The sequence below is a fragment of the Montipora capricornis genome, chromosome 14 (assembly GCF_036669925.1).
Source record: "Montipora capricornis isolate CH-2021 chromosome 14, ASM3666992v2, whole genome shotgun sequence".
Lineage (NCBI taxonomy): Eukaryota > Metazoa > Cnidaria > Anthozoa > Scleractinia > Acroporidae > Montipora > Montipora capricornis.
Genome location: NC_090896.1, coordinates 25,434,082 through 25,449,081, shown reverse-complemented (window position 1 = coordinate 25,449,081; position 15,000 = coordinate 25,434,082). Strand labels below are relative to the sequence as shown.

At 40.8% G+C, this 15,000-nt stretch overlaps 3 protein-coding genes across 3 annotated transcripts; all 3 read left to right on the top strand.

Moving 5' to 3' along the window:
* Positions 1–482: 482 nt before the first annotated feature.
* LOC138033205 (uncharacterized) lies at positions 483–1,286 on the top strand. Its single transcript, XM_068880971.1, has one exon. The coding sequence runs from the start codon at positions 483–485 to the stop codon at positions 1,284–1,286; it is 804 nt and encodes a 267-aa protein (XP_068737072.1).
* Positions 1,287–1,962: 676 nt separating this feature from the next.
* On the top strand, positions 1,963–4,805 carry LOC138031781 (uncharacterized). Its single transcript, XM_068879403.1, has 2 exons — positions 1,963–3,037; positions 3,799–4,805. Exons 1-2 carry the CDS (start codon positions 1,963–1,965, stop codon positions 4,803–4,805), a joined length of 2,082 nt encoding a protein of 693 aa, XP_068735504.1.
* Positions 4,806–12,932: 8,127 nt separating this feature from the next.
* LOC138031780 (uncharacterized) lies at positions 12,933–13,511 on the top strand. Its single transcript, XM_068879402.1, has one exon. It carries the CDS (start codon positions 12,933–12,935, stop codon positions 13,509–13,511), a length of 579 nt encoding a protein of 192 aa, XP_068735503.1.
* The last annotated feature ends 1,489 nt before the right edge of the window (positions 13,512–15,000 follow it).

The window sequence follows — 15,000 nt, the reverse complement described above, 5'->3', positions numbered from 1 at the left end:
TTCGTAGACCGGAAGAGATTGGACAACGAGGCAAAGCTTAGCCTACAGCGTAACATATAAACATAAAAATCAACTAAAAAGGGAGAGTTGTGAACGTTACTCAAGCATTAACGAAAGGAAAGCTTTAATGATGGGAATAATTCCAACAAAAAAGTAGTTTAAATCACAGGAAATAACCTCTACAGTCAATTTTATTTCAAAAATGTTTCAGACTAAGCGTTTGTATCCGAAATAAATGAGCTTTAGAATTGCCTTTTTCTTCAAAATTCCCAGGCGCCACCATCTTTAAAAAATATAATTTTTCACGTTGTTATTGTAAGATAGTTTTGTGCTGGTATGTAGATTTCGTTGGCATGCAGGTTACATATTTATGCTAAGTAGTTGATATTTAAGGAGTTTGTCCGTTAGGAGTTGTCACTTCGACGGCATCTCCGCTTTTGATCAGTTCATTTCGGAAATTTTGTTTTAGTTATTTTCGTGCTATGTCTAATCCACCGCCGGAAACTGCATCATTCCAACCTCAACAGATAGACTTTTCTAATTCTGAGACGATCTCGCTGATTTCTTCCCTTCTTGATTCGAAGTTGCAGAAAACATTTGGCGATTTCAAGCGCTCCTTGGACGAACGCGAGGTGGAAACTCGGCGAGAACTAAAGAAATTGAAAACAGACTCTAAGGCAGCTAGTTCACTTCAATTTAAAGGTAACAGAATCCAGTTTGAGTTTAATACACAGCTCCTTGACTACCTTGATCTGGCTATCTCTAATCTGTCCGAGGGAAACCTGCTGGCTGTTCAAGAACATCTCCAAAAGGCCAAGTCTGACCTTGAGAAACGCATTAAGTTGATCCGCTTTGCTGATAAAAGTCCCGCTGGCTGGGCTGCAGTTGAAGAATATGAGTCCGACGAACTCGCTGAAAATTCGGAAGACGAGAAGAAACTTCGGGCAGCTGAGCGTCGTGCGTTTACCAAGATTAAGCAGAAGTCTTCCGGCAAATCTCGTGTTTCAAGGTTCTCAAATGCTGCTAAATCCCGAGATTTTCAGGCTGTACAAGTCCCTGGATCTTCGACTTCTGCTGTTACGTCTTTTCCATTTTCTGCTCACCGCTCTTATTTTCATCAGCCCTTTCGTGCCGCCCGACACGTCCAGCCTTCTGACATCTGCTTTAACTGCAATCAGCGAGGACACTGGTCTAATTCGCCAGCCTGTCCTTTGTTCTACAAAACAAGAGCTAGTCTCCCCAGCACTGCCGCCAGTTCAACGTCTACAAAGTCAACCACCGTCTGATTTGGCAAATGTTCTTGCACGATTGGGTCCAGATAAGTACTCTGACTTTGACTTTGACTTGGATCACATTTCTCTTGATTCTTACTTTGCAGAATATTTTGAAGGCTCTAGTCAAGTTATTGTTAAGGGTAGGCTTAAAGCTAATATTTCCTTTTGGCAAAGCATTGGTGCCTCTAAGTTTATTTTAGATACCTTAAGTTTTGGTTATAAGATTCCCTTTTCACGGGAACCTACAATTGTTTTTCTTAATAATAATCGCTCAGCTTTGGGTGAGAGTGATTTTGTAGAATCCGCTATTCAGGAGTTACTTAGGGTTGGCTCTATTGTTTCGTGTACTCGCCCGCCTGACGTGGTTAACCCATTGTCTGTTTCTGTACAGTCAAGTGGTAAGAAGAGGCTTATATTGGATCTTAGGCATGTTAATTTCTTTGTGAATAAGTCCAAAATTAAGTTTGAGGATGCTCAGTCTATGCTAAATTTTTTGATCGGCGAGTCTCTTTCTAATTTGTGGGCTTATTCTTTCGATATTAAGTCTGGGTATCATCATGTTGAAATTTACCCCACACATCAAAGATTTCTCGGTTTTTCGTGGGTTTTCAATGGGGTTCGGAAATATTTTAAGTTTGTCGTCCTGCCCTTTGGTCTTTCTACGGGCCCTTATATTTTCACCAAAGTTATGCGTCCCCTCGTCAAGCATTGGCGTTCTCAGGCCCTCCGCATTGTAGTTTATTTAGATGACGGTCTGGGAGTATGTGGTACGAAGGATACTTGCCTTCGACAATCTTTGTTGGTGCATTCTGATTTAATTAGCTCGGGGATCGTCCCAAATAAGGATAAGTGTATGTGGATCCCTAGTCAGTTGCTTCGCTGGCTTGGTTTTCACTGGGATTTTGCTCGGGGCTTGTTGTCTATTCCTGAAGATAAGATATCAGTTCTGCTTGCGTCCATAGGGGAGGTTTTTAGTTCTCGTGTAGTAACTGCCAGGATGCTGGCTCAGGTTACCGGGCGTATCATTTCCTGTATGCTTGTTTTTGGCCATATTTGCAAGATTATGACGAAAGCATTGCATTCTGTTATTGTAAATAGAGCATCTTGGAATGCCGGGGTTTTTCTTACTGATGAAGCTATTTCTGAGTTAAATTATTGGTGTGCCAATGCTCGGGCACTTAATTCTAGACCTTTTGTCTATCCAGTTAATGTTCCTCATCACATTGTCTATTCCGACGCTAGTGACGTTGCTTGCGCTTCTTACATTTATGTTGAGGTCGACGGGTTTCTTGTTGCCCACAAGAATTTTGATGATCTTGAAATGAAGCAAAGCTCCACTTGGAGGGAATTGAAGTCTGTTAGTTTTGCGTTGAGAAGTTTTGCTCCCATTTTGCATAATTCCTCTGTTAAGCTTTATACTGATAATAAAGCTGTAGCGTTCATTACAGATTCCGGGAGCAATAAGCCACATTTAAATACTATTGCTAAGGATATTTTCTGTTTGTCTTCTGCTCATGGTATTAGGTTGTCAGTGGAATGGATTCCTCGTACGCTTAATCAGAAAGCTGATTATTACAGTAAGATCGTTGATTTTGACGACTGGTGTGTTTCCAACGATTATTTTCGTGCAATAGATTCTCGATGGGGTCCTTTCACTGTAGATTGTTTTGCTAGTTATGCAAATACCAAGTTGCCTAGGTTCTATTCGCGCTTTTACAGTCCCAACACTTTGGGTGTAGATGCTCTTAGTCATAGCTGGCAAGGTGAGAACTGTTGGTTGGTCCCTCCTGTTTGCCTTGTCACTCAAGTTATTGAGCATGTCAAATTATGTAAGTGCGTAGGCGCCCTTGTGGTCCCTTATTGGCCGTCTGCCATTTTTTGGCCATCCATCATTAATGAAGGTCGTTCTTTCCGTAGTTATATTGTTGACTTCCTTTACGTTGCTGAAGGGAAGCGAGTTTTTGTTCACGGCGTTAATAAGAATTGTATTTTTGGTTCTGATAATTTTAGTTCGTCTGTCCTTTTCTTGCGTATTAATGGCGCCAATTAAATCTAAGCTATTAGATTGTATTTTTTGTGATTTTCATCTGTTAGAATTAAACTGTTTGCCACTTGGCTTTGTGTGTTTTATTTGTTTCGCCACTGGGCTTTTGCACACTTGATTTACTCTGGATGTATTAATGGGGCTAAATAAATCTAAGCAATTAGATTGTATTTTTTGTTTTATCAGCTATTGGAATTTAAGTGTTTGCCACTTGGCTTTGTGTGTTTATTTGTTTTGCCACTGGGCATTTACACACTTGTTTTACTCTGGATGTATTAATGGGGCTAATTAAATCTAAGCATTTAGATTGTATTTTTTGTTTTATCAGTTATTGGAATTTTAAGTGTTTGCCACTTGGCTTTGTGTGTTTATTTGTTTTGCCACTGGGTTTTTGCACATTTGATTTACTCTGGACGCCGCTGGTAGTAGCCCGTGTTAGACTAAAAATTCTTGTTCTATTTTTGTTTCTTCCTGCACAAGGTGATATTGCTTTTGCGCAGATTAGTTCCACCCTACAGAATCCTGAACTCCGAAGACTTGCCAGTTCTCTTCCGGCTCGTGCATTGCAGTCCAAGGCTCCACGCACCATTGATCAGTATTCCAGGTCTTTTCAGAAATTCAGAGTCTGGGCATCTTGCTTCCCCGAGATCACGGCTTTGCCTACAAGGCCGTTAGACGTCGCTCTTTACCTAGAGCATCTTATTCGAGGTGATACAAGCTCTTCCGTACTTCAGTCTGCATCTTGTGGTATTTCGTGGGCTAATAAGCTTTATGGTTTTCCCGATCCTTGTCAAGATCCTCTGGTGAGGAACATTCTCGAGGCTGGTATTCGGATTTCAGCTAAACCAGTAGTTAAAAAGGAGCCAATTACTCCTGAGATGATTTCGTCAATTTGTTTAAAGTATGCCTCGCCATCTGCTAACCTGTCTAGTCTCCGAATTGCAGCTTTATTTGTCACTGCTTATTGTGCATTTTTACGCTTTGACGAGCTAGCTAAGTTGCGCTGTTGTGATGTAAATTTCCAAAATTCGGATTATGTTAAGATTACTATTGCCAGTAGTAAGACTGACGTATATAGGGGTGGTTCTTCAGTTCTTTTGGCTAGGACGGATACTGTCACTTGTCCTTATACGATACTTTCTCGTTATTTTCATCTCGCTTGTTTGAATTGTAATTCTAGTGACTTTGTATTTCGCAATCTTGTTTATCATAAGTCCACTCTTAGTTATTCTCTAGGTTCACGACCTATATCCTATTCTAGGGCTAGGGAGCTTTTGCTTAATTCTTTAGTTGAACTAGGTTTTCCTAAGTCTAGTTATGGTTTACATAGCTTAAGATCAGGTGGCGCCTCCGCCGCTGCAAACGCTGGCATCAGCGATCGTTTGTTTAAACGACATGGTCGTTGGAAATCGGATCGTGCCAAGGACGGCTATGTTAAAGATGACATCAATTCTCTTCTTTCAGTTTCTCGTTCCTTAGGTCTATAGTTCTCTTTAAATTGTGCTTTATCTTCGAAATGGGGCAATTTATGTCTGATCAGTAAACGAGATGCCCCCTCCTATGACTGGTGTTTTCTTCCTTATACTAAGTTATAAATTATTTTGTTTTCGTTTCACTGCAGAGTGATTAGATAACAAAATATGTTATACGGGTCTATACGAAAGTATTTTGAGCTACTTAACTCAGGACAACCGTAACAAGCCACAGTTATTCAAGATGGCCCCAACCAGGAAAATTGATCGTGAAAATAAATTATTCTAATAAGTATTTTTCCTTGTTTCATGACACTTTTCATGACCGAAAGACCACTGTAAAAAGAAGTTTAGCGCAAGCTCATGACGTCACGGCCGCTATGTCCTCGTTTTATTTGGTCACGTGGTAACAGTAACTGAAAGCAAGTGGCTCTGGGGCCAGAATGATTAGTTCCCAAAGCTAATCCTTCAAGAGCATGCAAAAATGTTTATATTTTGTGTCGCATACAGTGGATAGTGACAAACCTGCACGAATGGTATTGTTGTGACGTCATCGATGGAAAATGGGCACAGCTTCTCAAACCAAACGGTCACTTCAAGTTCTGATGTGATCCCAAGATCTAGAGCTTCTTGTTCTAAACCTCCATACCTGAAAAAAAGATCCGCCGCAACTAAACCATCATAGCGAAATTTCACTGTCAGAAGACGCGAGGAGCGAACAGTCAGCCAATATTGAACGGGGTGCAGGGATGGCGCAGTGGTGAGAGCACTCGCTTCCCACCAATGTTGCGCGGGTTGAGTTAGTTGAACGACTAGACACTTAAATGAAGTTCCTTTCATTCCTTTCCGTTACCAGAGTTTTTGATTGAATTCTACATAACGAATTCAATTTTCTTATCAGTGAACGAAAAACTAGTGGCGGCCAAGAACTGGCCTTTCCTGTGTAAATTTCTTGAATCTTTCTTCTTTTTCCCGTAATACATTCCAAACATCTTTCCTTCTATTCTCTACCTGTGCTAAGTGAATAATACACTTACGGTGATTTAAAGGGAGCAACGGAGTTCCAGAATACAGATTAATAACGGGTCCCCAGGCCCTGTTAAAATCAGTTGGTCATAATCCATTAGCACTTCAGAAGCCGACGTACTCGAACCATCTGTGTAATTGAAATTGAGGGTAGCGAGTGGATCGTTTGGTGATGATATCTCTTTTTGTGTGAACAAGCGCTTTGTTGCAATTACCCCCCCCCCTCCCCCCAGTTTGTTATATCATTTCTTTCTTCCGGTTTCTCATTGCTAGCCAGTTGAAGAGCCTGACTTCCCCAGGTGGTATCAGTGACCTATAGTCATGGTTAATGGCACACTTGGCAAAGGTCCATCAGTGTCAATTTAAAGTGCAACGAAGAAAGAAACACAAAACGCGCTATAAATCATAATGAACGAGCAGCATAAAAGTCCCTTCACAGCTCACCAGCTTGCTGGTTTTACATCTTCTCTTGCGCATTCCTCGCTGACCTCACGACCAGCTTGCTGAACTCTCATTAAATCGACTTTGTACAAAGAAGAGGGCTTGAACGCCATAAATTTCTTCATGAAAGTTTCTTTTTCCTTTCTAAAAAATAAAAATAAAAAGTGTTATCATCCCACTAACCACCAAGAACAATTCGTAGTGCAAATCAGCTCCTTTTTAAAAGACATGTAAATACTCATGGAACGCCTGAAGGATCCCTGGCTCAAAGAACTGACCTAAAGGCAGGGCTTGAGTCCCAAAGGGTATTATAACACCACTTCCATCTTAAGGATAATGTTGAGCCTTATTTCTAGATCGTCTAAATAGCCATCTTCCTTCGTTAAGTTTACTCCCAACATTATTCTCAGCTAAACTGTATGTGACGCATAATTATTGCCTCGTCCATGGCGTTAATGCGGTCTTTTGTTAAGATTACCACAAATACTAAGCAAGATTTTGATTTTGGCCTGTATCTACTAATATAAGACCATTTTTAGCTTGGATCATTTAACTGGTGAATGTGTTGTCAACTTTGGCGGAAACACGACATGCATTACATAATGACGCAGACAAAATTGCACAATATAGAGCACTAACAGTGACATTAAAGAGAGAAGATTCCTTCGCTCTGTATGAATCACGCCTTTTCTTCATAGTTAATAAATTCTCATGAAAGACGAAGAAGAAGAAGAAGAAGAAGAAGAAGAAGAAGAAGAAGAAGAAGAAGAAGAAGAAGAACAAGAAAAATTATAAAATAGAAAACAAAACTAAACAAGGACAAGATCAGGTCGTTCAAAAGTGCGATGAAGAAATCGTTTAGCCTTGAATTCACTGTAATGCTAAATGAATTTTGCCTATTTCACCTACCTAGTGATTTTATTTAGCTTTTCTTTGACTCTTTCGGCAGACTTAGCTTGAATGTCAGCAAACCCTCCACTTATCATTTGAGTCACAGAACTTTCTACTTTGGACGATGACCTTTTAACTCTGAAACACAGATGAAAGATCATGGTTTTGTTGAAAGACCACTTGGTTCTGGTGCGGGAAGTACTTTAGCCTGCAAGCAGTGCAGGCGTATTTTAGTAGTCACACACTCAGTATATCCTTTTGGAAGTAGAGCAAGAATGGGGAGAGGAATAAATTGCCACTTAGTGGGTTGGTCAGAAGCGGAGGCAATGAGCGTGGGGGGAAAAGATAAAAAAAAAAACTTTTAGTTTAGTCTGTCGTAATGTTTATCAAATTTGAGCTTACATCTGATTAGCTCCAGTCGGCCTTCTTTCCTTCTCTCACTTACTCACTCGCTCACTCATTCTTTCGGATCATTGATTGATTCATTTTTTCATTCATTAGTTGATTATATAAATCAGAGGAATCCGAAGCCGGCGTGTAGGAAAGCTAGTCTAAGACGGCCTGTTCTCAGATTAAGAAAACATCTGTAATTTCGGTCTGACAACACTTGTGTGATCTTAATTGGAAGCGCGTACTTGTGCTACCCAAACCGCTTCAAAACTAGTAAGGTTAAAAATGTCATTGTTTTCGTTTTGACTCTACCCCACACTATGACTCTTCGGTTAACTGTCAAGGCAGCTTTTTTTTAATTTTTTCCGGTTTGGGGTACATCCTTCCACCATATACGAAATTACACAGCCTTTGAAAAGTCAACGCATTTAAAATAACGAAATAGGAGGAGCATACCTTTTTTTTTGGAAGCCATTGATGTTTCCGCTCTCCTTCGCACCTTATTGACAAAGTAACACAATAACTTTAGCCAATCTTAATTCCTTAAAAAAGATTTCTTACCAAAGTTCTGGTTTTGATGTGCCAAAGCCTGTAGTACACCATAACGTCTGCGATAAGAGGGAATCGAGTTGAATAGCCGGTTAGTTTGAATACTACAATGGCCGTGGCTCAAGAACGTCGCGTGCCTCTTCTTCCTCTTTTTCTTTTATTCCAAAGGCAACTCTCACATAAACTCGACACAATTTCAAATAAATAGGGATTCGCGCTCCTTTGATAAAAGCTCATTTTAAGGGTAATCCTAGCTAAGCGAGATCGTCAAATAAAAGTGATTAATTGAGAGATAACCCATTATTACGCCCTTAGTGAAACCCCTTTTTACAACCACGAAACAAATGGAACCACAGGTGCAAGAGTAACCGTCCCCGGCCATCATCGCTTTGAGTTATACCCAGCACAAAACAAAACAAAATTGAGTCCGATCTCTGATTAGGGCGAACGCAAACCCAAGGGCACCTTCCTTTTGACAGAAGTGGCCACCCAGACTCGTCAGTTTGCAAAGAAAATGCAACAATTTGAAGGAGCACTTGCATGATAATCCCACGCATTCTTCTGGAGAAGAATATATCATCCTTCGAATGTGTTAATTTGAAGACGTTATAGAGATAGTCCTTTCAAATTCCTGGTCAGTTCTCTCACATTGAAAGCTTCCTAAGTGACGGTCACAAATTGGTCGCAAATGCAAGAAAGGTTTCACACGCAAGCTCAGTTAGTCTTTTTCAACAAGGCGAACGATGCCATCTTAGTTTTAACTTCTAGGTTCCTTAGAAGCATGGAACTTCAACGAGTACTTTTCTTTCTTTTCTTTTTGTTTTACCCAGCGTTCACATTCATGTTTTTTTTTTCACCTCTGTTCGCAAAACTTATTAAAACGCAAAGGAAACTGAATGAGATTAAATGAATATACATTTGAAGTGCAGGTTAGAGACGAATGAGAGAACTGAGTAATCCTCGCACTTAGAGAGGTTTTCAATTGAGTGTCGAAAGTAATTAGCGAATTACTTTTGTTTTGCATTACTTCATTCAATGATAGGTTCAAAGTTCTCGCGCCATTTTTTCAGCCAATCAGAAGTGAAACCAAAACCAATCGTGGCTCGCGCGTGCACATTTTCCCGCGCTTTGTGTCGGCGACGGGTAATTACTTCGAGTTTTGATTGCTTTACTGGATTGTCTCCTTCCTTTTTGATTGGTCAAAGTAATTACATTGGTTTTGGTTTTACGACACTCATTTGAAAACCACTCTATCAAGACAATTTAAGTAATTGTCGCTTTATAGACGTGGTGGCTCCAACAGGATATTAACCCACATGAATGGGACAATTCCCTTAAATTCTCCAGACGAGTGCGAGGATCACTCAGTTCTCTCATTCGCAAAATAAATTGAAAAACAGCACCTTCTTGCCTGTATCGCTGCCTGGACATACGTACATTTTCTCCATCTCGCACCCAAAATCCACGGGCTTTTTGGGTTATCGGGTCGCCCGCTCACCAAATAGCCTGAGGACTTTGGGTACGAGTTTGACATTGTCTTGTATATACCTTTGTACTCGCTGATCGCCGGTTTGAACAAAACAAAGTCTGAGCGAATGAAAGACACCTTATTAAATGTTTGAATTCCGTTTCATAGCAGGTTGATGGCCTTTCGAGCATTCATACCAACACCTGATAATTCATACCTTACTCTTGCACCGCTTAGTGCCATTTTTCCAGGATGTACAAAGCTGGTTCTCGTACCGCCACTTTTTCCTATCCCCAGAAAGGGGGGATGGTTATTACAAGATGGTTTGTCTCTCGCGTCAAGCAGATCGTCCCAAGTTTCAATCTTATCACTTGTGTCTTTGAACAACCTAAAAAGACATTAATTAAGTGGTTAAAAATTATAGTTTTCTTTGAAGACGAAGATTTTGATGCCAAGTTAGTCGCAAATGTGGATGAAAACCATAATGGACAACTTTTTCATGACACCGGGGTTTCGTGACGTCATCGGCGTAAACCCTCATTGTGAAAAACCGGCAACCTTCGGTAGAGCAATAATGACTATTTGTCATCTTGGTTTTCACATGACATCCCGGCGGCCATGTTGGTGTCCCCAAACAAAGAAACAGCGGCTATGTTGGTTTTCCGACCTAATCCTAGCCTCCGGGAATTGAATTGTAATATTATGCGAAAGTTTCTTTTGTTTTCGTTGAAAACATGTCTGTTGATCACGTGAGTTAAAACCAAGAATAAGCTTTACTGAATGACAGAATTAACTATTCTAGGGTAAGGTGAAGTGCTGTTTTATACCCATGTAAACCATGTGAGCGTTAGCCCTACTAGTGGAATTGGGACCACTCAACGACAGAGAAAAGCTCTGACAGGGTGGGAATTGAACCCACGACCTTCGGGTTAGATTACCGCTGCTCTACCGACTGAGCTACAAGGTCAGACAGCAGAATTTGCAATCAAGGACACCAAGACTGTAAACAACAAAAGGTGTTTCAAAGTAGTTACTTCGCTTCGGCAAGCAATTTACCGCAAATTTCTGCCTTCTCTTTTGGTAGTGCAGTCTCTCTAACAGTTTTCAAATATCACCCCTCTCAAATTAAAATTCAATCTGGCAACTATTTTTATTCAGTCTTGTTTCATTTCGTACGTCGAATAGAACGCAATTCAAATTGCAATAAAACAATCGACTCTCCTCTGGATAATTTTGACAAGTAAAACAAACTTCCGTTCGTTCTGCTTGATCATGTTAGAACCATTTGGAAGACACGCTAAGCTGCCTGTGAATTTTTAGGAGACCAGAACTTTTTTCAGCAATTTCAACACTTCGTCTCCAATTATTAAGGGAAAACTTGGCAGCAAACCTCTTGGCGCACCCTCGCGTCCCATCCTTCGTAATGAAGCTCATTCAGTTCGTTCATATAAAGGCATATTTGCACTGCGGGCTATAGACGAAATAGAGAAAGTTCGAATCCCGTTAAAGCCACCTGAATTTTTCAGGTCTATAAAACAATTGCTTAAATTGTTCAGTAAAGGCGATTAAGCCTTGTTTTGCATAGACCGAATGCATAAATGGCGGCCAAAAATGCATTCCTTTGTTTATGTGCTACTCTCTCAAGCAACATTTCTTCTGTATGCAAACGAGGCTAGTGAGTCTAATTAGCACATAAACAAAAGAATCTTTTGTTTATTTATTTATTTATTTTCGGTCTATTGCGCAACCCTACTACACATAATTTCTTACGTCATTGGGGCGCGCTTTAACTCGCGCACATTGATAAAATGGCGGATTTAATTTTCATTGACGCCAAGCTTACTCCGTCAAGGAATGGCTGCTTTCTCCTAAACAAGTACGGTGACCCCGGGCCCATTTTTTACTTCATGTTTTTGCTGAGAACTTTGTCTTCATGGAGTAGTAAAAAAATCAGTGGAAATATACGGCCATTTTTTGGGCAAGTTCATAAAATTGTACGGAAGGAGCCATTATTAATCGGACAGCCCACACACAGTTAAATCTATTTTGGAGTGCTAAGTATTCACAATGGCATTCAGACATTTTTCAGGTATGCACGCGAATTAACCATATAATGACACCAGGCTCTACGTTATATCAGGGATTGCATTTATAAAATCGAGCTAAATGTTTCCAACATTGGGATGCGCGGCAATTGTCCAAGTGGCGTAAATAGTCGTATTCTTAAGTGTTGTACCATGGAAACTAGCTCGGTGAGACCCCTTTTTATTACATTTTTATCATGTCCTTAACATGTTACAACAGCGTGTAAAGATTTATCCGAAATCTATGAAATGTTCTATTTCTAGGGAATCCCCTTCAGTGCGAGGATCACTTCTCCATTTCATTCATTTGCTTGTTCGTTGCTTCGTTCAATCATTCAGTCACACTCAATGCGCATGCCTCAATCACCCACTCACACTTTCACGGCAAATGAACCCTAAAACACACCGATCCGGCTCAGAATGTGGTACAAAAGGGCCATATTCGTGTAACACGGTGGCCACTTTGAGCAGCCAAGTAAGTGGCATTCAAGGGCTAAATTGCAGACAAATGCATGGAAAGCTTTTTAAAATCGACCGAAGACATGTGGAGTTGCCGTCGTGCAATTAGTCGTCGATTAGAAAAGTTCCTTGATGATAATGATGATGATGATGGCAATGATGATGATGATGATTATGACGACAACAATGATGATAACAAAGATGAATGTTATGAAATATTACTATTGTGTTTTTTTATGAGAAAAACTAACGCGGAGAGATTTCGACGTTTCGATGACATCCTGTCATCATTATCAAGAAATACCAGCCCTAGATACCAGCCCTAGATCTCTTGACTTAGACAAGAATTTTGCAGTTCTGAGGAAATGCCAAGGAAAGATGGACTGTCTGGTATAAGAGATGCTCCTGATTAAAAAGTACAGACCAAGTCTAAACATCCAATCAGACTCAATACGTGCTAAAGTATTCACTTGACTTTGGGTTTTCCTTTGTGTGAGGTCACTGGATGATTCACTGGCTTCGAACAATAGACTATTGTTTTCGGTTAAGCTTTTTGTCTACTTACTTATGTAAATTTTTCCATTTTCTTGATAATGATGACAGGATGTCATCGAAACGTCGAAATCTCTCTGCGTTAGTTTTTCTCATAAGTTTAAGAACAAAAGTCAATCTTATACTATTTTTTTTGTAACCGATTATTCACCATTACCTTAACTTACGATTAAAGGAAGCGCGGGACTCGATAGCACCAGTTCCTGTCATGCCAGGACGGAATACATACGAAGGCGATTCACTGACAAAACTTGAGCGCGTATGCATATGCGGTGACAAGTAATGGTCATGCTCCATCCGGGATATTACCACCCCCTACTACAAAAGGAGAAGATCCTTGATTCCATTGTTCGTAGAATTCTACCAAAGACCATTGCAGACTCTGTGAACCATTCAGGTTCCAGATTGGCACATTTATATGGGTTGCCAAAAACCCACAAAGAGCAATTGGCTATGAGGCCTATATTATCAGCGACCGACACGTACAATTATCCCCTGGCTAAATGGCTCGACGAGAAATTGAAGCCCTTGTCCCTTAATCAGTATACAGTTACTGATATTTTTGATTTCACAAATGAGATTCACGAGTTGAAGATCAACAAGGGTGAAATCTTGGTTTCGTATGATGTCTCCTCGTTATTCACAAACGTGCCTTTGGATGAAACAATAGAGATCCTGGTCAACAGAGCCTTGACGAACAATTGGTTCAATACAACGCACAATCTTGCCCTTACCAGAACGGATTTTGTCGATCTCCTAAGCGTAGCCACCAAAGGCCAACTGTTTCAGTTTGACGGAGCTCTTTACGAAACAGACAGATGGCGTTGCTATGGGGTCTCCTCTCGGGCCCTTATTAGCTAACGTCTTCATGTCATCCATCGAAGATACCCTCAAGCGGCAAGGAAAACTTCCATCCTTTTACCGTCGATATGTTGATGACACGCTCACTGTAATGTCTGATTTAGCAACAGCAACTACTTTCCTGCATACCCTCAACAGCGCTCACACTTCGGTCAAATTCACCATGGAGGTGGAAAAGAACGGCAAGCTTCCTTTCCTTGGCACCGAATTACTCAACCATGCACCTTGGATTGAAACCAAGGTTTATGTGAAACCCACAAACACGGGTCTACTATTACACTATCAAAGCCATGTAGACAGTCGCTACAAACGGAGCTTACTGACAACCATGCTTGATTGCGCACACCGATTATCTTCCTCCTGGGCCTATTTCTCTGATGAGTGTGATCGCCTAAAGATAGTTTTCGCACACCTTAAATACCCGGAACGCTTGGTAAATTCCACCATTCACACCTTCTTACAATCTAGAATCGTTGATAAGCAGCCCTCACAGACGCCCAAACAACCAAGAGCCATTGTTCGTGTGGTAATACCGTTTAAAGACCAGGAATCAGCAAATTATGCTAAGGTGCAGACAACTGTCCAGCCAGTATTCGTTAGCCGCAAAATTGACCAAGATCTTAAAGTACACGAAACCAAGCCACAGATTGTCAACCAACAACGCGTCGTAGATATCCATCAACAAAGGTTAAAAACATAAGGTGTTTCGTATTCAGAAAAGTGTTAAAGCATTCAGGATCGATCAGATTGTACTGTGAACTTACGTTAAGCAGAAAAAAGTAGTTAATTTTTTTATTGAATGACCATATTTAGGGGCGAGATGAATTTTGTGGGGAACACAAATCTATTTCAGTTCGTTTGCGCGTATCGACAGTGGCGGTTAGTGCTGGGACACGGAATCATTTTTCGTTCTATAGGATTTATGGATTAACTCTCTCACCCGGGGAAAAATGGTACAGGTCCCCGTTAATTGTCTCTCGCCGACCAGCACTATTTCGACGCTCCTCGTCGCTGGTGAGCGAGAAGACCTCTGGCATCCAGGGTAAAATGTTAGCCAATTTGTCGAAGGAAAGTTTTTTCAGCTCTTTCGAAGAGAGATTTGTCGCCTTCAAGTCGGTAATTTTTTGTGGGAAAATGGTGATCACGTTCCGAAATTCGGCGGGTCTAATCTGCAGATCGCAGGTCGCAGGTCACAGGTTGCAGTCATTGTTTCACCAATGCAGAAAGTATCCTAAACATTCTTAAAAGCTAAGCTTAGGCCTAAAAACTTTTGTTTAGGCCTAATTAGGCCTAAGGTTAGCTTTTAAGAATGTTTAGGATACTTTCTGTATTAGTGAAACAATGACCTGCAACCTGTGACCTGCGACCTGCGACCTGCAGATTAGACTCGCCGTCCGAAATTCTGGTAAAAACGTGGACGAAGCTTACGGAATAACTTTGGTTGGCCTCTGTGGGGGGATTAATTGAGCAGTCTTCGTCTGAATGTCAT